Source organism: Sturnus vulgaris, chromosome 1 (assembly GCF_052056855.1).
Source record: "Sturnus vulgaris isolate bStuVul1 chromosome 1, bStuVul1.hap1, whole genome shotgun sequence".
NCBI classification, from domain to species: Eukaryota; Metazoa; Chordata; class Aves; order Passeriformes; family Sturnidae; genus Sturnus; species Sturnus vulgaris.
This window is the reverse complement of record NC_142243.1, coordinates 46,637,255-46,661,079: the sequence shown is the minus strand read 5'-3', so window position 1 is coordinate 46,661,079 and position 23,825 is coordinate 46,637,255. Positions and strand designations below refer to the sequence as shown.

Here is a 23,825-nt window from a genome sequence, read left to right as displayed (position 1 = left end):
CAGCAATCAAGTCTGGCCCTGAGCAGCTGTTTTGCTGTTTTTGCTGAGATCTATTGGTAAGGAACTGCCTATCATGTCCATGACACGCACCTTGGGCACAGCACATCATCTGTTTGAATGAAGGAAATGCAAACTTGGAAAATGAAATATTTTAGGTGCATTTAATCCTTTTATGTTCATAGTATGTCGAATACACTGAGAAGAACAAAGGAGATGAACTTACTCTGATAGAAATCACTAGCATTCACCAATAAGTAAGCAAATACAACTTTTTCAAGTCTCAAGGAAGGCTTAATCTACCAGGACTCAGGGGCAGAAGGGTATATGGATTTTTATCTGCACCAGCCAAGGAAAGGACTGTGGGGTTGCTTCATGCTTAGGTACACTCACACAGAATGCATGGAGGGCAACAGAAAGATACCCATTAAGTGAAAAAGGAAATTCATCCATTCATTCTTCTGCAGCTGCTCATCTCACTCCTGCCTCCTCAGTACGGCCACAGAGACAATGCTTTGAAGGAGCCATCACAATAGATTATGGCTTCAGCTAGAGGTCTGTGCCACAAAACCAAGGCCTCTCACTCAGCTACCTCCAGCACCACATGTGGGCAGTCACCAGGGCTGGGGCTGAGCCTGGGAAAATGCTGGAGCAGAAGGGCCAGGCAGGACACTGGACCGGAAGTGTGTGAAACACAGGCCAAACTGACAGGCAGAAAGGCTGTGAGTCTGCTGGCAACACTGAGATGTCTCATTACAAGGGTCAGCTGGGTGCTTACCAGGAAGTCTTCTTCACAAAACACCTTTCCATTGACAAAATAAAAGGCTTTTCCTCTCAGCTTTCGACCTAAGGAAAAAAAACACAGAGATAAGAAAAAGATCAGCAGAGAGCAAGGAGAAAATGTGATCCAAACCTGGCTGCTGAGAAGCAAATAACAATGAAGATATCCAAGGACAGATGTCACACAGCTGGAAAAGAGCATCTAACCCCAGCATGGGTCTTCCCAGACTCCAGCCCGCCAAACCCTCTTCTACTGGTGGTTGCTAATGAATGCCCAGTTGGTGGATCTGGACAAAAGCCCCACCTTTGGGTAGGAGGTAGTAGCTTTGCAAGCCTGGACCACCTCCTGGCAGATTACCATGTGCTGTAGCTCTGGGAAGAGTGAGGGAGGATACACTGACTCATGCTGGAAAGGAAGCAAGGAGGAAAGAAGAATGGGCATACAGATAGTGACCTACACTTGACTTAATTCCTCAAAATGTCACGACCTTGCTGTTTTGCTATGAGCAGCAGCTGCCAGACAAGGCACTGTAATACCCGAGCACTCACTCTGCCTCAGCAGAGTGCAACAGCAGAGTACTCAACAGGGTTCTCTGCTACCTACCAGCACATTTGTTACTGCAGCTGCCAACAAAAAGCTTTGAAACTACTAAAAAGAAATTTTAATAAAATCCAAATGTTGTAATCAAGAAAAGATGACAAAGTTTTTCCAAGAAAGAATTCTACATATGGAGAAGATTTGTATTTACTGCAGCTTTAATGTTTATGCCTCTCATTCACTGTCTGTTTTCAGATCCAGGTAATCATGGCAATGTTTGCTCATACTGCCTCCACTCCTAAATGCCCTACCTTCCCCCAAGAAAAAAGGTTTTGTTTGTTTATAAAAAGCTGCTCCTACCTCTTTGCAGCCTAGTTTCCCTATTGAGCCCAGGGTTTGAAATGCAAGCCTGGCAGTGGAATGGCTCCACACTGGAGCCCCAAGCGTGTGCCAGGAGATGGTGCCCAGGGCAGGGGGAGCAGCTCTGCCTGGGCACAGCTAGAGCAGGACCTGCTGCAGGCTGGTTTTGTACACCTACCAGGCACTGCTGGAAGGAAATTGGGTCTGAGGCACTGGGGCCCAGAAGCCTCCAGCTTGACAGGCTGAATGGGGCCAGCATTATTAAAAATGTGATTGTCAGCTGCTGGGTGTATTAAATGTGAACAACACACGGGGCTGGTCTGGGGCTCACCTTATGGTATGCCCCTACCCAGCAGCCTTCAGCGAAGAGCCACGCTGGCTGCAAGGCTTTAGGGAAAGGAGGAAGCCAAATAAACCCACTTCAAGAAACAAGTGTTACAGTCTCCTGCATACGCCAGAGGGCAGCCTCAGGCTGGGAAACAACTCCTGCTTGGTCCTTTCTTCCTCTGCCGCTTTCAGTTTCACCCTGCCCACTTCTGGGATGGACTGCTCCCAGTGTCTCTTCGAGGTGAGGAAGCACTTTGTCATCATACAATGGGAAAGGCAAGATGCAGGAAAAGCTCACTTCCCCAGGCTACGCTGGGAAATTTGGAGCACCTTGCAAAATGGAGATGCTGCAGGGAACCTACAAAGTTTTGCCAGTGAATAGAGCGTTTCATCAGCAGCCCTTAGTGCCCTGTCCAGGTCTTAGGCAGTGGGGCAGGTGGAAGACAGGGCAGTGTGTTTTCTCAAGGAACAAGCCCCGGTTTGCACGTGCAGGAACTTCATGGTTAAACTGCGGGCATTGCTCAGCTCCATGTTTACTGGACCAGTGCAGGAGCCAAAAGCACATAGCCCTGTCATAGTTGCCGTCCTCCATTCTCTTCTAAGGCTAGGGACAACCACGTAACCTGAAGGTCAGAGATGACCCAGGGCACCAGTCCATCCTTGCACGAATGCAGACATAGGATAGAACATGGAAGAAAATCTGACAGTCCTAAAGCATCCCACTTTGATTTTTCTCACCTGCCCTGATGTTGCCAAGGTTGCTGAAACTGAAACAGGACTCAGTTCAAAATAGAAAGTGTCTAATCTGGGACATGTAATCTTTGTGGCTCATAACCCAGGGTGTTTATTTGCATGATAACTCCACCTGTGTGCCTGCCTGTCCACAGGTAAGCATGGCATGCTCACTTACAGCTCTAGAGTGGCAGTTTCTCAGGAGGAACAGGAGAAGCATGGAAATACCTGAGATTTGCATCACCTATTTCAAGGGTGGTCTTACGCAAGTTAATAACAAGCCTAATGAAACAGGAAGTACTCTTGAAAATCTCCCACTGATTGAAAAGCAGCTCTGGGATTTGGCACTCCCAAAAATGAAAAGCAAACGAAAACATTTAACTTCGGTCTTAAATTACATGGTAACGAGGGCTCCAGTTCAGTGCAAAGGGCAGGTGCCAAAGTGACTTTCCACCTGCATGCAATGTGTCTTCTTAAAGACAAGCTGACAGTGGTGAGGAAAAACACACACATGGGGCCATGCAACGAGAAACACTTTTTTGGATGAAGGCCTGGTGCATGAGCAGCAGACATTCCGACAGAAGGGATGAGGATTGGATCACTGCCACAATGTCATTCTTCCATGGTGACAAAAAAAGTATTTACCAGCCATTCTGCACCCAGTGTATTTTTAACACCGTGACATTAGCAGGTTAAGATTGATGGCAACAGACCTCCAGTGAAGCTGCCACAGCCAGCACGCTATGTCTGGGCTTCTGCTGTAAGCTCATTCAGCAGAGGGATAAACCCTTTACAAAGGATTTATAATTTGGCCGTTGGCATTACATGAGTCCCTGAAGAAGAGCTGCTGACACCAAGAGCATTTTGAGGCAGGACAGGGATGATTCAATTACTTTTGTTAGGGAAGAGGTAAGTATTTTAGCTATTTTTAGTTCTTCATGACTCTTTTTAAGCTCCCGGCAGAAATGTAAAAGGAAATTAGCAAAAACCATGAGTAACCAGGTGCTCCTGGAGCCACCATGGGAGTGGTTCAAGCAAACACAGCCCATTTCTTCCCTGGTGTTCTCAGCTTCTCCCTGCGCACTTCTGGGATGGAAGTCTCCCAGTGTCTCTTTGAGATGAGGAAGCATTTTCTCAACATACAATTGGGAAGGCAAGATACAGGAAAAGCTCACTTCTCCAGGCTGCGCTGGGGACTGTCCTGGTGGAGCTGGGAAATGCACGTTCCTGTTGCAGCCACACCAGTAAAACAAACAGCACTGGGACTGCCCCACAGTGCAGAGCAGGGTGGCAGTAACTTCTGTCCCTGCTCTGAGCTCCCTGCCATGGGATAGTGCCTTAAACTAAACCAGTCCTTCTCAAAAGCAATACTTCTGACTGTGCCTGCAGAGGATGGCACAGGTTTCACTTGAGCATGGAGATGCTACTTTATTTTCACCAAAAGGGAAGACTGAGAAGTTAAATGGCATATAAGGAATCATATATTGATAACTGCCTACTTTCAAGATATATCATGATGAAATATCCTTTGACAAACCCAGGAATATTTAATGCATGGCTTGTTGCTTTCAGGATCAGTTGTTCTACTACATGTCTTATGCTGCTGGCTCCTGACTGTATTTCACTTTCACTTCACCCTGAATTTAACTAATCTCACATCTGAAAAGATTCAGACAATTAAAATTCTTTGGTATTTCAACCTTACTGTCTTCACTTGTTTTTACAAGATATGTTGCTCATCTCTCTGACAGGAAGTTTGAGCCCTGAGCTTTTATGTACTGCTCATCCCTCACATGTCTGTCTGTTTAGCTGTGGACCGTCAGGACGACCTCAAGGTTATTTCAGCACCAGTTTCAAAATATTTCAAGTTTAGTCACTAGTGCCTTTGTGCTAAAATAAACACACTTTGCTTTGCAGGTGATACTAGGCATATCATCAGGCTGCACTCCCAGGATGCCAGTGCTTTTGTCCACTGTTTTCTCAAATGATGGGTCTCCCCTTTTGAAAACTACGCAGAGAGTTTAACTAGGGACTTGTATTGTCCTTGGCAAGGAGGATCCTGAGAGATATATCGTTTGCTTGCTAAGGATTTGGACTTAACTTTCTTTTTTGAAGTTGCTTTTCCATTATTTATTAAAAACAATGGGATCACAAACCCATGTTCAAAGACAAGATATAGCTTGTCAATGCATGCAATGGAACAGGGCCATGTCTGGATCCCAGGGCTCTACAGGAATGCACAACCAGGGTTGCTGCATTGCTGGAGAGGCAGTGTGTGGGCTTCACTTATCACTTACCTAAGCACCATGGAACTCCCTGTGGTATCTGCATAGCAGATGGGCAAAAATCACTGCTGACTGGCAGCTTCTCCTGAGTCCCTTCCACACTGACAGCCCGGGGCCTCTGCCATTACAAAAATCAGTGTTTTTTCAAGTACCACAGCTGTAAAATAAATTTGGATATATGATTACTGATGGCACATTAAATTCAGCCAGCACACGTGTTTTGGGAGCCCTCTGCTGACAGGCAGTATGGTGTCCTACCATGTGCAGCAGACTAGGTCAGGCATCAGACAGCTCTGTTTAATTTCTGCTATCTGTCCCATCTCTTGGCCACTGTTAAAGCTCAATGCAGCACTGAGGCTGATACAGAAGTGTAAATATTTCCAATCTGCTCTAGAACTGAGCCTGCATGAAAGGGTCACTTCAATGCCTGTCCATCCTCCAAATCGGGTAAACAGCAGATATCCCAGGACAGACCAAAGTCTTGCTGAAACCAAGGGCAGGAGGATAGGATATCTCTGAGAAGAAGTAACTCCATTACCATGAAAGATGTTCAGTCTCTCTCAACTACACCAGCTGTATGGTAAGATTGTAAAGTATACCCTCTGTATTCTCACCACAGATTTGAAGCAGTATGAAAAAAACCAAACAAACCCAAGCAAAAAAACCTCAAAACTCTCAGAAGATGATCAGACGCCTGAAAGCCAAAAACATGCAAAACATGCATGTAACAAAGGTCAGCAAGAAAAGTCAGCTGCCTCTAATGGCAACACAACCACAGGTGAGGGCAGAAATGGATCCCCAGACAGAAACATCGCAAAAACACAGCACACCACACAACCGAGCAACACCTCTCTTTCACCATCAGGCAAACTGCAAGAAGATATTCAAGAGTTCTTCTTTTTAGGGAAAACCCCTAGAAGTCAAAATTCAGAGGTAAAATACAGTCACCCAGGGACAAAGCAGTGCTTTTGATCCAGACAGTCTCTGCTCAGTAACTGGTTTTCATCCCAGTGCTCAGACACTCTGCATCACTCTGGAGACTGCTGTCCTGTTCCCCAAAATGCACCAAAACCAGGTGGCTGTCAAGAGCTGGCCTCCCACCCTGTCACCCAGTGATTCATCGAAACACACAGAGCCTCAGAGGAGGAAGGAGGGGCAAGCAATCCCTGTGACCTCAGTGACTGTAACTGTACGTTGAAACTACACAAGAAGTAATTTTTAAATTTCTCTGGTTATGGAAAGAGCCTCAGTGATCAGAAAATTACTCACAGGTATCATTAAAACGTTGTAAGAGACCCACTAAAATCTTTACAGCACCAATTAATCCTATGCCTGTTCTTCACAGAAAACAGTACTTTGAAGATGACATTATAAAATAGAAGGACTAGAAGGACCGGAAATTTATTCCACTAAAGATTTCAACCTTTTTTTAGCTACTCACATTGTCCTAATGATTTCAGACTTTCAGCCAGCACTAAAACACATGCAATTGACTGAAACCACTATTACACTGATAAATCCCTGACTGCATCCATCCCCTTGAGGAGCTGAAAAACTGTACCTTTCCATCAGGATATCTACTGAGGACACCTGATCCACACCAAAGCCCCTTCAGCTCAGGCCTCATATCACTACTGCCCTGAAATCTGGCCAGGAGAGAAACAAGTACTATCACCTTACTGTAAAAGCTGCCCTGGCTTTTCTCATCTAGAGCAAGCACTTCTTATGACAAACAACAGGATTTTTCACCAGTGAGCTGAGACTGAAACAAAAAGTCAGCAAGAACATAACAGCAATTTAGACTGAAGCAGGAAAATGCACTGATTAATTGCCTGTTCCCTAAACTGTAAATCCAAGTACACCTGAATATTTTCTGACATGATTTTTGCTAAAAAATTATATTGTTTACTATGCAGACTCTGGCATGATAATTTTACTGAAGAGATGCTGAGAATGGATTACTGGCAATGCTTTGCACTCTCCACTCTGAAGATTTGCACATTTCTCAAGTAAGTTGCTTGGTGTGGTGGGTTTTTATCCAATTATAGTAACTAAGTTTGCCTGCACTAGAAGAGAAGGCAGTTTCTGCATCTGAAGATAACCATACACATACATGTGGCCGTGAGTTCTGTCATTGCTTTAAAAGAGGGGACGGGAGTACGATGGTGCTAAGGACAATTAAATGTTTCAAAATACATCAGATTCAAGGCATTAGACTTAGAGAAGAAAGAATTCAGCCATAGCTCAAAAAGTAGTCATGGGATACGTTACAAAGCAATATGTAACATTTTAGTACAATAGCAAGTTGCTACGAAGTATATTTTGCTTTTCTGACCTATCACCTTTACTTAATTTTGCTGCACTGCTTATACTTTTATCCAATGAGTTACTGTTGCATGTACACACATATGCTTCTATTATAACACCTAAACTCTTAACAATTCCACTACTATACTATAAAACTCTTTACCATCTTATCTAATATAGTTTCTTCCCTACTTAAGGCATATTCTTACAACTATAGAAGCGTAAGTTTATAATTTTTCTGCTTAGGATCTGTGTACTTCTATTTTTACATTAATCCAAGCTTTTTCCAGGGCTGCAAATCACACCCTTTAGTATCTGTGGAAGTTTCTACCTTTCTGTTTCCCAAACGTGGGGAAATTCACTTGGCAAGGCTGACTACCCTGCTGTCTGGGATTAAGTCACATGGGCAGAAAAAGATGACTTTCTGCTTTTAAAGTTATTTAACAGTGCAAATAAAAACCACGGCCTCCTTTTTCTAGGAGTTACATACCAATACAGGAGAAGTTTATTCAGTATAATTAGCCCAAAGACACCAAGAGCTGCATTGCTCTAAGTAACCATGCTTTGTAATCAGTGCAGCAAGACTAATTAGCCCAAGCAGAGGGTTATGCTTGCAGAAAACACTGCTTTGATAACTTAGCTACCTAGTTTAGTAAATGACCCTTGATACCTCTAAACACAACTATGTTGTGAAATATTAAATATAAAATATGTATACCCAGAGGGTGGCAAGAGGCAGCTAGCTTGCGTGCTTTCAAAGTCTGTCACTGGAACAGCAGCCTGTTAACCCCTACCCCGACATCAACATTAATCTGAGCTTGCAAAAATAGAAAAGAAAAATTGAGTAATGTAGTGATGCTGAAATGTCAAAGACTGAATTCTGTAATCTAGCAAACATGCAAGGTTTCCAACATTTTGCAGTAAGGAGTCAAAATGTGGTCATCACTTTGGCCCTCTTGTTGTAGTTCAACATCAAACACTCCTTCAAATGACCTTGCAATCAATTCTTTCTTTCCTTCTGACTTCCTTCCTCGCCTACTGATTTCCTTCCCAGCCATCTCTAACATTTCCCTTGCACTTTTTTAGCTTTCAGATTTTCTCTTGAGGACCAAGTGGCTCAAGTGCAAGACTCTTATGCTCTAAACTATACTGCTAGCAGGGCAAAAAGGTCTGTTTTCCAGGTAACCTGCGGCATTTGGATATAAGCCTGGCTGAATCCAAGAGAAAACACTAAAACTAACACAGCAGGTTAGAGTGATACAGTCTAGTTAAGGTCTCCTTATTATCAAAATGGAAAATATCAACATATGGATACACAAGTATCTTTTGTGTTCTGAAGAGGTATAAAGTAGCGATTTAATTTAAAATGTGTAACAAACCATTTGATAGCTACAACTTTTTGTCCAACAAGCTGCAAAAAAAACCCCAAACCCTAAGGTGGAAACAGACACCCTGAGATTGCAGGAAATAGCTCAAGGTCTTTCGAGGCAGTTTTGTTTTTTTTTTTAACCTACTTTCGTGGCCCTCCTGTAAAGCAAATATCATTTATTACTAATCCTGCAGAAGAAGCCTTAATTTTTTTTCTTCTCCCTGTCTGCAAAAGGCTCTTGTTTGTGCCTCTGTCCTGTAACAAACAAGATGACTGAGACATTTATACCAAAGTAATAATTCTAAATCTGTTGTTTTGACCTCTAAGCCAAATTTTCTGCATTACATGCCATTGGCTCAGATAAGACAGTACATTTTTTCCCTGCCAACTGAACTCTGTAGTGTATGTGTAGCCCTGTTCAACAAACTGTTCTGTCTTTTATCTCTGAACATATGTATATTGGGAAACAGAGGGTGAAGGAGATTTGGCACGGTGGGGTATCACCCCACCCCACATAACCCCTTGCTTCTTAGATTCTCTTAATTTTCTGTGTTGGGGAAACCAATGCACATTTGGACACAAATCCAGCTACGAGCAAAATTAGAAATCCTTGCTAAAATGAAAACAGCAGGACAGTGGTTATAAATATCTGGAGGACAATATGCTTTACCTTAATAGGTAATTTTGTATATTTTATTTATTGGAGTGGGGGATATTCAGTGTTCGATCAGAGAAGAAATTTTAGGATTGAAATCAGGAGCAACCTTGACTTCTCAAAGTCAAGTTTGTACTGGATGATGTCCAAGATGAACTCCACTTGACCTTAAAAGCACTACTTACTTTTCAGCTAGAGACCAGAGTTACCACATAGGCTGCTCAAGATGTGCTTTGCAGCTAGAAAGACAACACCAAATAAATATTTATTTTTCTGGCAGACAGAAATGGTCTCATCACATTTACTACAGTGACACAGGTGACAGAAAGCCTGCAGAGGGGCATGTGTCCTCTCTGATTGAATGACAGAGTGTGTGCCCTTTATTCCCACAGCAACTGATGGTCTGTGGGACTGGGAAGTTACTTTGGGCTGTGAAAAGGGGGATTCCCCTCGAGTAGGTTTCCTTCCTGAGTGCAGGGCAGGATGTCCTGCACCTCCCCAGGCAGCATCAGGCAGGCAGCTGCAGTGCAGAGGTTTGACGAATCAGAAAGTCAGCCCAGCACAGGCCAGGCCACAAAGCCTCGGAGCAAGCGTCTGGTGCATGAAGGCCCTGCAGACCACAGGGGCAGTGCAGGAAACCACCCCCTGCACTGAAGGGTTTCTTGCAAACCTTGCTGCTTGTAGAGGTCTGTGCACATGAGGAAAAACCACTACTGTGGGGGCCTCCCTCTGGCACCACTCTTTTTGGAGTGCTGGGAATCCCAGGCCACCACACACCTCCCCTTCCATCCATCCATCACCCTACCAGCTGCCACTGCCTCCAGTTTCCATTTTAACATGGCCAGTGCAACAATGGGAAGGACTTCAACTTTCATGACTACTCTCCTAAATATAAAAAGCTGAATTAGGCTCTCATTTACATGCCCATGACTTGCATTCCCCTTTTTTATCTTGTTTTGAAATACAGTCTTTTCCACTGAGGGAAATATAATTATTGCTCCCACACTCCTTTCTTTCCCACCCCCCCTTATCATTTTCACTAGCTCCATTTCTTAATTTTACTTTCAGTTTGAAACCCTTTGCCCCAGCACATGTACTCAGTACATTTCTCAGTTACAGCCTGGGTAAGAGAGAAAATGGGCTTCACTTTGCTAAACTTGACTTCTTTCTATCTTTCTAAGTCTCACCTGACATCCACACCTTTTCATCTTGCACTGGAAACATTTGGAAAGGGTTGACTTAGAATAAGCAGCAAATAGCTATTCTTTCAACCCTCACCAACCCACCTCATTAGATATGGGATTAAGCTAATTTTTAACCAAACACAGACAAACAAACAGACGTAACCACAGATACCTCTGCAACCACAACTACTTTTCTAAGCGCTGGTCTCAAAATAAAGATTGTAAAATTAATTTTAAAAAGGAGGATCAAAAGTGTTTCTTTCTAAAGCACCAGTTGCACGGTAGTAATTTTAGAAATTTAAGACAGCTCAAACCTGTTGCTGGATTATTTTTAACAGGAGCTTAGGGTGCAAGAGCAGTTCAGAGGGTGAGAGGTAACTGAAGTGAAGCCCTGGCTGCAGCCAGGAATCCTCTCCATGGGAGAAGATTAATTAATTTCAAATTAATTTATAAGAAAGGACAGAAGAATGAGTGGCTGACTTCTGAGCCTCTAGGAAACTGCCACTATATGCAAAAACCACTTTCTCTTTTCAGTTTTCCTATTTTCAGTCAGATGATGGTGAAATGCCCTACTAAAAATATAGGTGAGGCAGGGTAGCTGGGAAATGGGGATAGTTCAAGGCTCATCTATTATTAAAAAGCATACACATCTTTCTATATTTATTCCAACTTTACAGCTCCAAATAAAACACATGCAGTTCTGATGAGTTTATAACTCTAAATAAAACTCATGAGGAAAAACCCTCAGTCCCATCTGGGAAAACCAAACTCATGTATACAAAAGCAGCAGAAGATTATTATTTTTTCTGGCACTACATATACAGCTACACTTCTAAAAATACACTACTAGAGCTGGAGTTAAACATAATACAACAGAAAAACCACTGTCTTACAAACACAGCCACGGTTTAAAATCAATTGGCCAGTTCTTCACTCCAGCTCCATTACAGACCCCATCGAAAAGCTGCTTAGGAGGATCCATACATTGCTGTACGCCCCAGCAAGCTCCAGATGTGGGTTTGACAAAGTGACCCACAGGGAGCTCAGCAGGGCCAGCTGAATAATTTACTCTGCTTCTTGGGTAGAATTCACAAGGCTCATCATCTCTGCTCCCAGTCTGATATCTTTGCACAGTAACCAGTTCCCTCCCTGCAAAAACCATAAACCAAGCTGGCAGAGACATGCCCCTTATCTCAGGGCATGGCTGCATTTCTCTGGAGAAAGAGTGAGCAAGATGTAACCTAGGTAACCTGAGTCATTCATGCACTTACATGCTTTGACTGGAGGTATTTCAGAGGTACAAAATTATTTTAGCAAGTAAAAGATAAAGGCACGCAGCAAAAACACTGTCACTGGATTTATCCTCCAGTAGCGCCATCTGAAAATAAAGCCTGCTGAGACAAAAACCATGCCAGCTGAGGCACATTCACCGTCACTTTGAAAAAATACTCTTTTAAGAAAATGTGGCTATAACTGAGAGGCAGAGGAATGAAAACAACCATCTCCCATACCAGAAGGCAGAAGCCTGGTACAATCCAAAATATCTTTTCTACATGTCTTGCAACAACCCATTCAAAAACAAACAGCAAGCATCACCACCATCAAGTCATACAGCTGCAGCAGACTCCAGCTGGGAGATAGTTTAATAACTGCTTTCTTTTCTTTCCCCTTTACACCAGTTAAGCTTGAAGAGTTCGGTGCAAGGCCTGGCACCGGCATCAGACCAGGCCAGGGATACTCACTGCAGGCTCCACAGGTGAAACAGCTGTCATGGTAGAGGTTGCCCATGGCTTGGCAAGCCTGGTTTGCTCCATACACGCCCTTGCTGCACTTCACGCAGGTACCTGGGAGAGAGAAGAGAGGTCACAAGTGGGACCTGACAGGTGGCTGGGGACACTGATTGGATGACAACACATGTAGCTCATCATGGTGGCTGAACAGCTTAGGACCATGTGGTTCACTGAAGCCACAAGATGTAGGTGACATCACCATCACCTGACCTGAGAGATGCTGTTAACGGTGGTCATGACAGCCATCAAACCTCCACAGTGAAAGACTTTTGCAAAAAAATAAACTGCAAAAGAACAGTCCTGCCCAGGTACAGTGAAATCTTCCTTCTCCAATCCTTTCTGATAACCTTTATATACATCTAGCCTGCTCAAGGACCCTCACAAAAGCAGTGAGTATCAATAAGTCATGCTCAGAGCTCTCCATAGACCAGTAGTTTCTGCCACTTACTGTATAAAATAAGCTTGTTGGTCGCAACTGATGTGAGGAAAACACAGCTCTTCACTTAGCTCCTTTAATTCATCCATTTCAGACCCTAGTTGTGCCTGCTGAAGGTCCTAATGTTTTCCCAACAGTGCTAGACGACCTGACACCTACCTGTCTTAAGAAGGAAATGGCACATCAAGCCGGTTTTCTTACTTCAGGCATTACCCTGTGATTGCAACAGGCTGTTTTTAAAGCAGTATCACTCTTTAACTACCTCTAACTGAGAAAATTAAGTCTCATTTTAAGCAAATAAATGAATAAGAGGCAGTGTGAAGGAAAAACAGATTTAAGTGTTTCTATCTCTGGTCTGTACTGGCTCTAATGTGACTTCACCTCCAGGTCTCTCCTTGCACCACTACCTAGCCCTATTAATCCTGGCTTTTAAAATCCCTGGTCAAGCGACTGTGAGTCACACCTCATTCCTACTGGCCCAGGAGGAGGAACAGCATCATCTTGCTGGAAATCCTTAATTACGCTAAGGATGATAAACAAAATTTCACTTCTTTTGGGGCACTGCAAGCTCCAGAGTAATTGAAAAAGTATGGAGAAAGTTAGGAAGAAGTCCATTGTGCTTACAACAGTGCTGAAAAATAACTCAAGCAGCACCAGGCTTGCACTGCCCAGGTGAGTAACAATTTTTTCCTGCAGCCAACAGACATGGTGGTCAGTTTTCACACTACAGGGATAAAACCACTCGGGAGTCCTTTGCAGTAGCACACACACGGCTGCTAAAAAGCAGACACTTGTTTTTCCCAGGTTTTTGCAGAGCAGACGTGGCTCTCTATGCTGTAGCTGCCTGCGTGCATTCAACCAGCACGTTGGAAGCTGTCCTAGTGCTGCGCCAAGCCCCACTGCACTCAGAGCCAGAGTCCACACTGACACAAACCTGGAGAAAAGGCTGCAAAGAATAATTAGTTACTTTGTTGTGTTCAAATCCTACACAAACTGAAACGCTTACTTGGCTGTGGGTACAGCCCAGCACTCAGGCTGGCATCAAGCGAGCAAAACTTTCTGGTTCTTTTTGAACTGAGCAGGTTTATCGTATTTATTGAAAGAAACATTTTAACAAAGATAAATCATACAGGCATTAGAAATAGGATTTTAAAAAAAAAGGTCAAGGCAAAGATAAGAAAAAATTGGCTTTTCAAATGGATGTGCTCTCCTAGGAATGCACACATTCAGCAGCAGCCTGAATTTCTGTGCAATTATTTGACACAAGAGCTAGCGACTCAAAATTCCCTCTTGAGTACAGCACTGCTGAGCAAAAAGTTCCAAAGAGCAGAAAACCTGCCAGTTTTCCACGACACCCACCAGGATTTCCACAGAGCCAATGTATTTATTGCACTGCAAGTGCTGCATTTTCCCCTTCTCCATGCCAATGAGTGGCTGCTCCAGAAGATTTCACCAGCATGCTCCTATTTCCTCCTTTCCACAAAGCAGCCAGATGACACTGACTGTGGATGAGCAGCAAGAAGCAGGAGGCACAGCAGCTGAGTGCAGGCACAGTGCCCAGTAAAGAGCCTGGCAGGCATAAGTCACTATTAAGTAGGCTAAGACAAAGCCTGTGGAGGGCAGAAATTGTCCCTGCAATCTCCTATCTCTCCCATTAAGCTTCAGAACACAGGTATTGCTCCTCTGGACAGATCCTGCAGGAGTTGTCAAGGCTCTCACATCTGTACCAAAACCTTCCTCCACCTCCTACCCCCCCAACTTCCCCAACCACCCTTCCACCTTCCTTTCAGTCCATGCTCCATTTCACCCCTAATTAACCCTTTCACCCTCTTCTTTCAATATTTAGGCCCCTAAAACACAGAAAATAAAGTCATGGAATGAAAGGGCTTTTTAAATAAATTGACAATGTTTTCCGCAAAAACTGTAATGCGCTAAATTACTCAACTATGTAATAACCAGACATGCTATGAATATTCATACATATCCTTTGCAAGGTTGAAAAATGGCATTATGGCACATCTGAATCTAGTTTATGTTCTTACATGTATCTGCTAAATCTTACTTTAAAGCCTATTAAATCTCAGTAGCAAGTGAAATCTCTAAATAAGTCTTTGGTCTTGCCAGATATAACATTCCAAAGTATTTTAACCAATATACTTGAGCCTTCATCGCTGACACTCAGCATACCTGGCCTGACAGAGGGGGAAAAAAGTGATTTTTATTGATTTTTCCTTTCCACTTGTCTTTTTTTCCCATTCATTCCTTGCTGTCACAATCATCCTGATCTTTTGGTTTAGGCTAAGCAAGGAAAATGCAAGGAAAAACCTGCTGCTGACAGCAGCCAGTCACTGAGCCCAGCAGCATGTGTGCAGAGCCAGCTGATGGAAGCCAGGGAACCGGGGCCACCTCCAACCTCATCCTGCTGCAAAATGGGCTCTGCACCGTGCTCCACGCCAGCTCCCACGGCTATTTCCCGAAACAGTGCTGACTGTGCTTTCTGCTGGTGTTAAAATGTCAGAAGCATCACTCCAGCCCCACATGCCATTGACACTAGTCAGCAGTTCTGGGTAATTTTCTTGGCATGGAGTGGCTTTTAGCTAAAACTTCTGTCCTCAGTGTGAAGCAGAGGGATCCCGAGTAGCCACAGTTCAGCAAGATCACTGATTCCTGCACTTGGTATCTTTGCAGCTCGTAACAAGTGTTTATGCAAGCACCTATCCCAGCAGACACCCCCTCTGAACTTATGGTTTTTAACCTTAGACAACGTTATTAAGAAGAAATGACAGGTTTCTCTTTTACCACCAGGATGACAAACTCAAACCACCATACATGCACAGGACCACTAAATTCATGCCTGAGTGCACAGGAAGAATGGAAGCCAGATTTGGGAAGGGAAAGGAATGGAAATTGCTGATTTCGGTTCAATTTCTGCCGGCAGGGCAGCTGTCCCCGGACAACAAAGAAATCTCTGTTCCCTTTTGCATCATGCAGCAAGCAACTGCCTGCGCTGCAGCTGAGAGTCTGAACAAAGGGACCTTTGGAACAGAGCTGGGACTGAAAATATGCCCTGTAAGCCACGTCCCGGTACTTGCCACACTCCATCTCAGGACTGCAGACCAGGAGGGCTGTCACCAGGAACAGCCTCAGCTCACGTGATCCAACAGGTTGGATGCAGATCTCAAGGGCTGTGAGAAATGAAAGCAAACACAGTGCTCAGTCTGAAATGTCAGTCCCACCCTCAAAATTCAACAAGTGCATTTCCATTTACCACCAGACTCAAAGCCCCTGGAGACATTTTTTCCTCCAAGTGTTGCTATTTCACACTCACCAGAAGGAGTTTAGTTACTTACTGTATCCCACTCACTAAAAATTCAACACAACACAACATGCTGAATAACAGTATTTTCTGGAAGTAGGACTTATTTCCACATTTCAGACAACATCAATCTAGAGATCACAGCTCTTCCAACAGCATCCCTATTTCCAGCAGCACCTCCCTTCTCAGCAACACACAGTACAGCCAAGCTTTCCTACATGTGCTCCTGGTTGGGTTTACTAATACTGTCACTTCATTTTGAACAGCCAAATGTGACAGTGCTTCAGTGGTAAGACTTCTTTGCCATGCCAATTTGGTCCCAGGTAAGAGGAATGCAGGGGCAGGATGCTTCTGGTGGTGTGGGTCTACTTATCTGGCTAATCCAGAAACAGCACATCTGTCCTACTCCTTCCATATATTCTGTGCAAGCCACATTTCCACAATCAGATTGACTCTTGTCCATCAGATGTAACTGGTTTTTGCCCCTCCTTACAGGAGGCTGGATTTATGCTGAAGAACCCCCAGCTGAACTTAGAAAAACCCCCCCAGTCTTTGCACCTCTGGTATTTCCATCTGTCCACACATGCACATACCTAATCCAGAAGCAGACCCTGATGTTTCTTGGCAGAAGTTGTACCTTCACAAGGGTCCTCCCCATTAGAATTCTGCTTGACACTCTGACAGGGAGGACCCTGCGCAGGTACAGCTGCTGTGTCTCCAACCCACCTATTTATCCCAGGAGAACAAAGCCCTCCACTTGCACACGCGTATTTCAAAGACTGTCTGCTGAGAAAAGCCTTCACCCTGTCATACATGATATGATGCTCACCTGATTTTACTTTAGAATTTCTCTGGAACTTGAACCCACCTTCCCATGGCTCCCCTTAACCAAGTAATTCCTATATCAAACTCTAAATTACATAGATTGCATGCCTTGCTATGCTGCTTATCCACTACTGAGCAGTAACTCTTGCTGGAGAGGTGATTTAAAGGAGATCTGGAGGAGGAGGTGAGATTGAGTGCCTGGTAAACACGGCAGATTGGTTCCATTAATCGCTGAGTGACTGGGCTGTCTGTATAAAGATGGACAGGTACACCCTGCTCAGAGAACCACAGAGTTGGTAAACATAAGTTTTCTGTTCCCTTTTCCGTGCCTTGTTCTTGACCCCTGACCTTGCTGCAGACCTTCATGTACACACTGCCAGTGAAGGACAGAAAAATGCCATCAAACTCAAGTCAGTGACATTTTAAGTACCTTGTAGTGACGTCAGAGATTATGATAACTCCAGTCCACATGAATGAGGCTCCTTACTCCTTTCAGTTCCCACTCCTGCTGTATTCTGGCTAAAAGACTGATTGCTCCTCTGCCTCAACTCCTTGCTTTTTCTTTCCTTTTGGTAGATCTTTCCTTAGCTTGCAAACCCAGCTGAGCTCCCAAGAGGAAGGGAGGAGAAGCACATACTGCTGTAATCTCGAAGAGCCATATTCCAGGCCAATACTTTTTGCTTGGTTTCTTGCAGAAAATAAGCTTTGCAATCTGTACACACCCACTACCTCAAGTGCTGTGATCCCTCCAGCTTTCCTTGTTCCACCAGGACCTGTCTCTCCCTGCCTCTTCCTCCTCTCTGCTGCAGGCAGGTGTCTCCTTTCAGCTTCAGTACTCTCCCAGGAGAAGGTAGTAAAGGATGCCTCTGCTCATTCCCAGTGGAAATGGCATTATCATCACCCACAGACAAAACTCAGAGGAACTTTCATGTTAGTCAGAAATTCTCCATTAGTCAGCCCTGAAATTACCTTTGCTGCACACAAAGTGTCCCGGTGCCCCACCATCACCAGGTCCAGTAAAGTCCCCAGGTGTGTACAGCCCCAAAGTTAAAAGTGTTAAAAGTTAAAACTGTGGTTTCAGCAGTGGTGAAACACTAACTTCACTGTGCACTACGCTTCCAAAGAGCACTGCTGGCTTTTGAGCTGCTCACATCCATTCAAAGGTGCTGGGCTTCCAGGTCTCCACAGGGCTCAGCAATTCAGCTACTGCTCTGCTTCTGCCAAGCGGGGAAAAAAAATCTGCAGAATTTGCTATGAGATATTCTCTGCCTGACTGCTGGGAAGCATCCCAGCTTTTCACTGCAAAACAAGATGCCAAGGGCTCTCCTAAAACACCCGCAGCTTATCAGCTCTGCTGTAAACAACAAGGAAGCCAGAATACAACAGCTAACAAATATTTATAACACAAAAACCATTCACAAAAATGGTTTTATAAGAAGCTCTTGGTAAGGGTGTAGATAATCCTCATCAGGTGGAGATTTCCATTTAGCTGTATGAAAAAAGCACTGGTAAAAACATGATGCTACATGTTACACCTCTAAAAGCACCTATCCGTGCCTGCAGATCAAGGCACTGCATGCTAAAACAAGTAGTCAAACCTCCCTGCAGACCCTAGCACATCTCAGACAGGCCCCTCCTCTACCAAGTCACTCCCAGGCAGTGCAGGCAGATACTCGGTTTGGCTGTAAATCTGTCTTACCTGAAAGCTCATCAGGCACCTTCAGTCTTTGGGATCACTTCATCTAACCCTAAACATTTGGGTGGTGCTAGCAAAGGATTTGCAACTCCCCCAGTCACTCCTACTTAATCTTCTGTCACCAAGAAGAGATGAAGACTGATGCACCCAAAAGAATGCCATGGGAAATCAGTGAGATTTGAGCACCTCAGTCCTGAATGTTCCCTGGAAATAATACACCAGAACCTAAATAGATCCTAAGCTGGCTTCCAGTGACACCTCCCAGGGACATGGGGCCCTTCTCAGCTGCATGGGAATCAGCCTCTCTAGGGAGCAACTTCAGCTTTTCCTTCACCAAGCAAAAGACCTGGGTGATACCTGAGGCTCCCTATGGCCTCCTTGACAGCCCACATAAATCAAATAAGAACTTCAAAAGCCCTCTTGGAGAACCTAAATTCTCCAGAGACGTGTGCAGCCCATGCAGCTCACACATAGGTCACTACTTAGAAAAAAAAAAAGAAAAAAACCCCCGAGAGAATTATTGACTTTTTATGTTTATTTCCTTTCATTTATTATACCTACTCTGAGCAGACAAAAGCATTTTGCACAGCAAGTTGGTGCTGACAGATAACCAGACTGTTGCTTCTCAGCACAGCATCCTACCTGCACTTTGCCCAGTTCCTGGCTTATCCTTTCCTAGGCTTTAACTTACAAGCACACATTTTCACACAGTGAAGGAGAAAGCAGCTCCTTTACTGTGATCAGAATTAATTGTTCTTTATAAACATCTGGTCCTGACTGAGACAGACTGAAGGATATGACAGACTCATCTTCAAAAACATCCCCTTGTTACAAAAGCAGCACACAAAATTAGGAGAACTGAAAATATTTTTTATAAAATACTTTGGTCATTTGTACTTTAGTCCTGGTTTCATTTCCTGCCTCTGATGAACTTCAAAGCTTCTGCAACAGACTTCCCTTCACTGGGGAAAAAGTCTGCAACAAAACAAATTATCGATCGTTTTTATCACTATTGCATAAAAGTGTTTATTTTACATCCTAAAGTTTGGTAGCTTGAGAGTAGGGCATAGCAAAAAATAATTGAGAAGGCCAGCTGTGCCCTTTATTCCTTCAAAGGAAGTAAGGTAACTGTGGAAAAAATAAAAATAAAAGTGAAAAAGAGAGAGGGAGGAGGAGGCACAGAATTAAAATACCTTAATACTTGTTCTTTCCTGTTCTTTGGTCCTCAGCAGGGCAGATCTGCTGAACCTTTGCCTGTTGAGCTGAAGCTCCACAAAACTTTCCTTTTCCCTCTGCTGAGACTGCATAATTTCTTTTTTTTCCCCTCTCACTCTCCTCCTTCCCATATTTCACAGACATCACATGCTGGTGCAAAATCTCCAATCAGGAGGATGTCAAAGCACCTCACTGGGGATCAGACAGCCTCCGTGTCTTCTCCCTTCGTGGGGCTAACTCAGCCACCTGATCAGCTGGGCTCTCCATGCTGCAAAAAATACTCCTGTTTCATTATAAATCTCCCACAGGACAAAAGTCTCCTGCCTCACATCCTTATTTTGCGACAAAAATGTAAAAGTAACTAACCATTCTAACCATCAGCTGGGTTCCTCTGCCTCCTGAGCCCATCCCCAAGCACATTTTGGATGAGGTATGATCCAGCTGTTTTGCATGCACTGCAAGAAGACACAGCCAGGGTCTGTTGGGGAGACCCCTGACACCTCTCCAGTGGAGCTGAATGTCACCTCCAGAAAAACATTCCAATTTTCGAGCACCACCTGCCACGACCCTGCTGCCCCAACCCCATTTCGGTTATTAGCTCCTTGTAACGGCATTCAGCCCCCCCACCAGCGAGGCTCCTTGTGCTCATTCAAACCGTGTGCTTCCTGCACGGGATGGAAAGTGCCAAAACTTGTTTCCAGGCCAAAACACTGTGAGTAGAGCAGCTCAACACATCACTTTTCTGCAACAGGATAAAAAATGCCCCTGCCATAGGGCTTAATCCAGTCTCAGATACCAAGATAAACAACCCCAGCACAGCCCTCTGTGGGCAAGTCCCACGGCCTGCTGCCAAGATACACATTTTATTATGCAATCTTGCAGCTGAACACTCGGTGGTCCCTCCAGCTACATCCCCAAAGCTCGGTGTGAAGCTCTTGTGTGGCTCAGACCACCACTGAGCCACCACCCACCGACCCTACCAGATAGGACTCCATATATGACAGCATACAGCTGGACTGCAACAGCACCTGTGCAGGCTGAGATGCAAACTGCTCCTCAGCATCAGGCTGAAGAGTTTAATCCGTCCCTGTTTTACTTCTGCAACTGCGAGTCTGAGATCTTAAGGAAAATCCATACACCTGGCCTGCTTCTGTTGCTTCTTCAGTTAACTGTGGAGTTTCCAGCCTTCCCAGCAACTCTGGGTTTCCGTCTCCCAAAAGCTGAGCTATCTTATCTGCTGTTAAATTGTGAAGTGGCACAGCAGGGAAAGGAAACACGCAATTTGCCCCAACCTCCCACCAACCTGAGGTATCAAATCAATTTAATTCAGAAGGACATTTAATATTTTCATTGGGAGATCCTCGCATATATAAGTGGTTCCTTCTCACTGCCAAGTGCCAGCGATAACCTCTGGTGGCAGCCTGGACTCCTCATAGACTCAAGATTTAGGGAAGAATGTGTCTACAGCCTGTTTTTCTGCCATCTTCAGGATGCACCAATCTTTTACTGCTGATGGGAAGCAGCACCAGGGGGCAGAGGGAAATCCTGACAACTTTGGGAAACCACCACCCTCCCCATCTACAAGCTACTTCTCTCTTCCCCGAGCTCTGTGCCCTTTACCATGATGCCAGCCTAAGCAGGCACGACTCCTCCGCAGGCTGATGGATGCAGCCTTGTAAGACATAGAGAACCCGGAGTATTGTCAAGAAAAGTTAAGTGCCTCCCTGCTGGCAACGAAGGGCACTTCAAAATATGCAGTTCCAGCTTCTTCCCAGCACTGCCCCCCACAAAGCTGCTACCTTTGCTTTAAAATTAGAGAGGCAGGATTAAAGAAAAAGGTGTCACAGGAGGAAGAGCTTCTAATCCCTGTGATAAATAAAAGTTAAATTAAAACACCCTGCTCTGGGCAACTGACAAGAGAAGAACCAAGCAGATGTACAGGCAAATGCAATCCTGCAGGTCTGAGCCCTGCCGTAACACTTTGCAATGCACTTGTGCCGATGGGTGGATTGCCTCCTTACCAAAGTAATCGGCCTTTGGCCGAGCATCCATCTCCTGCTCCAGGCGCTGGGTCAATGCCTCCAGCTTCCGCTCGACTGCCGATGGCCCTTGCTCTGGCTGCGGGAGGAGGGTCTGGCAGGGCAGCTTCACCTTTGCTGTGCTGGAGTCATCCAGGTGCCCAGAGTCTGACCGTGGCCCACTCACGGCCTCTGGGAAAAGCATCTGCGGCGCATTGGGAGCCACCATCCCTCGCGAGGCCAGGCGCGAGGAGCCTGGCTCAGGGTTCCCGCTGCTGCTGGCAGGCCTGTGGTTCTGACCATGGGCCACAAAGTGACCGGCTGGGCTGGGGTAGGCAGCGGCGTGCTGGTATTCCACACTGGGAGCAGCAGGTGTGGAGCCTGGCGGGAAGGACAGCAAGACACCCTGGTACCACGGCTGGTTGCCATCTCCTCCGGCTTTGGGACTGCAGGGCTCAGCGGAGCCTGAGAACCCTCGAGTGGGCTGCGCTGAGGGTGCCATGAAGGATGAGGACCCCTGCTGTGACAGGGGTTCCTCCGGCCCCACCGAGGGTGCCAGGGTGGTCCCGGCGTTTGAAAAGGAGGAGAACCTCTGTCCGGCTGCCATCGGGTCACGGCCCCCAACACCTCGCCTGCCCTCGTCGCCGTTCTCCTGCCCGCCGCGGCAGGGCTGGGCGTCGCCGGGGCTCCCAGCCCGCTGCTCCCGGCGCCCCGCGCCAGGCTGTGAGCCTCCCACTCGGGGGATCCCGTCGGGCTCTGCTTCCCAGCCCCGGCGCCCGGCCTGGCTGCTTGGGGCCTCGGCACGTGCGCCGCTCTCTCCGAAGCTCCGCTCCTCTCCCTCGCAGGGCCTCGCTCGCGGCCCCTCGGCGGCGGGGGGCGGCTTCGAACCCCGCGCCACCGGCGGATTGGGCCGAGGGGGATGGAAGGCGGCAGCCCCTCCGTTCACCGCGGCCATCAGCATCTCCTCCTGTTGCTGCTGCTGCTGCTGCTGCTGCTGCTGGAGGTAGATCTTGGCCATCTTGGTGGCGAACACCCGCCTGGTCTCCTCGAACTCGGGGCTGTTGCCGGCAGCTTTATCCACCCGAAAGAGACCGTCCTTGGAGGCCTCGTACATGTTGAGATCCTCGATGAACTTGCTGGCTTCCCGACCCAGATCGTCGTACTTGTCCATCCTGCCCGGCTTAGCAGGAAGACCCCCGCCTTCTTCTTCTTCTTCTTCTTCTTCTTCTTCTTCTTCTTCTTCTTCTTCTTCTTCCTCTACTCTTTCCCGCCGGGATCAGGGTAACGCCGGCAGCGGCAGCCGCTCCGTCCCGCCGCACCCATTCCAGCCGGGGGCGTGGCTGTAGGCGCGGAGAGGGGGCAGGGCCACGCCGACCACGCCCAGAATAGCCTTGACCGCGCCCCAAGCCACGCCCACCCAGCCAGCGCGCGCTGCTCGTCCCCGCTCCGCGGTGAGCGCGCGCCGCCTGTCCGAAAATGCTGCGTGCGGTTCCAAAGAACGTCCCGCAGTGTCCGACCAGGCTCGGGAAGGGTTCGGGTCAGGCAGCAGAGCTGGGGAGGGGGTGCACACGGTGCTTAAAGTTACCCAGGTGATGCAAGGAAGGTGTTTTTGCCTCTTCTTCTCGCTGGATAATATTCCTCTTTTTCACCCTGTAGCCCGGAAACCTTCCTGAAGAAGCCTCGTGAAAAGTCACAAACGCCCTTCGGGAAAAAAAACCCAACAAAAAACAGCCCTACTCCCCCATGAAAACCTGCGAGGAAAATCTCATTCCATAATTATTGGAGCAATTAGTTTGTATAGTAGGAAATTGTATGAATTTTCTTGGTGCAGATAGACATTCTATGCTTAAGTAAGCATGATTAAAGGACCCTGAATCATTGCAGGAAGGCGACTTCTAGCCTGAAAGAATAAATACCCCTGGATGCCTAAGATAGCATCAGCATCCCAGCCACCCAACACCTTCGGGAACCCCCCACCCTATTATCCAGCATCAG

The 23,825-nt window shown here is 46.0% G+C and overlaps 1 protein-coding gene across 1 annotated transcript in view; it reads right to left on the bottom strand.

Moving 5' to 3' along the window:
• The window catches only part of LIMD1 (LIM domain containing 1), a 33,379-nt gene extending 10,211 nt beyond the window's left edge, over nucleotides 1-23,168 (bottom strand). Inside the window, exons 1-3 of the mRNA XM_014889626.2 lie at nucleotides 21,834-23,168; nucleotides 12,277-12,378; nucleotides 776-843 (exon numbers count right to left, since the gene is read on the bottom strand). Coding sequence (XP_014745112.1) covers nucleotides 776-843; nucleotides 12,277-12,378; nucleotides 21,834-23,001 — 1,338 coding nt within the window. The 5' untranslated portion in view covers nucleotides 23,002-23,168. The remainder of the gene's footprint in view (nucleotides 1-775; nucleotides 844-12,276; nucleotides 12,379-21,833) is intronic.
• Between the last annotated feature and the right edge of the window lie 657 nt (nucleotides 23,169-23,825).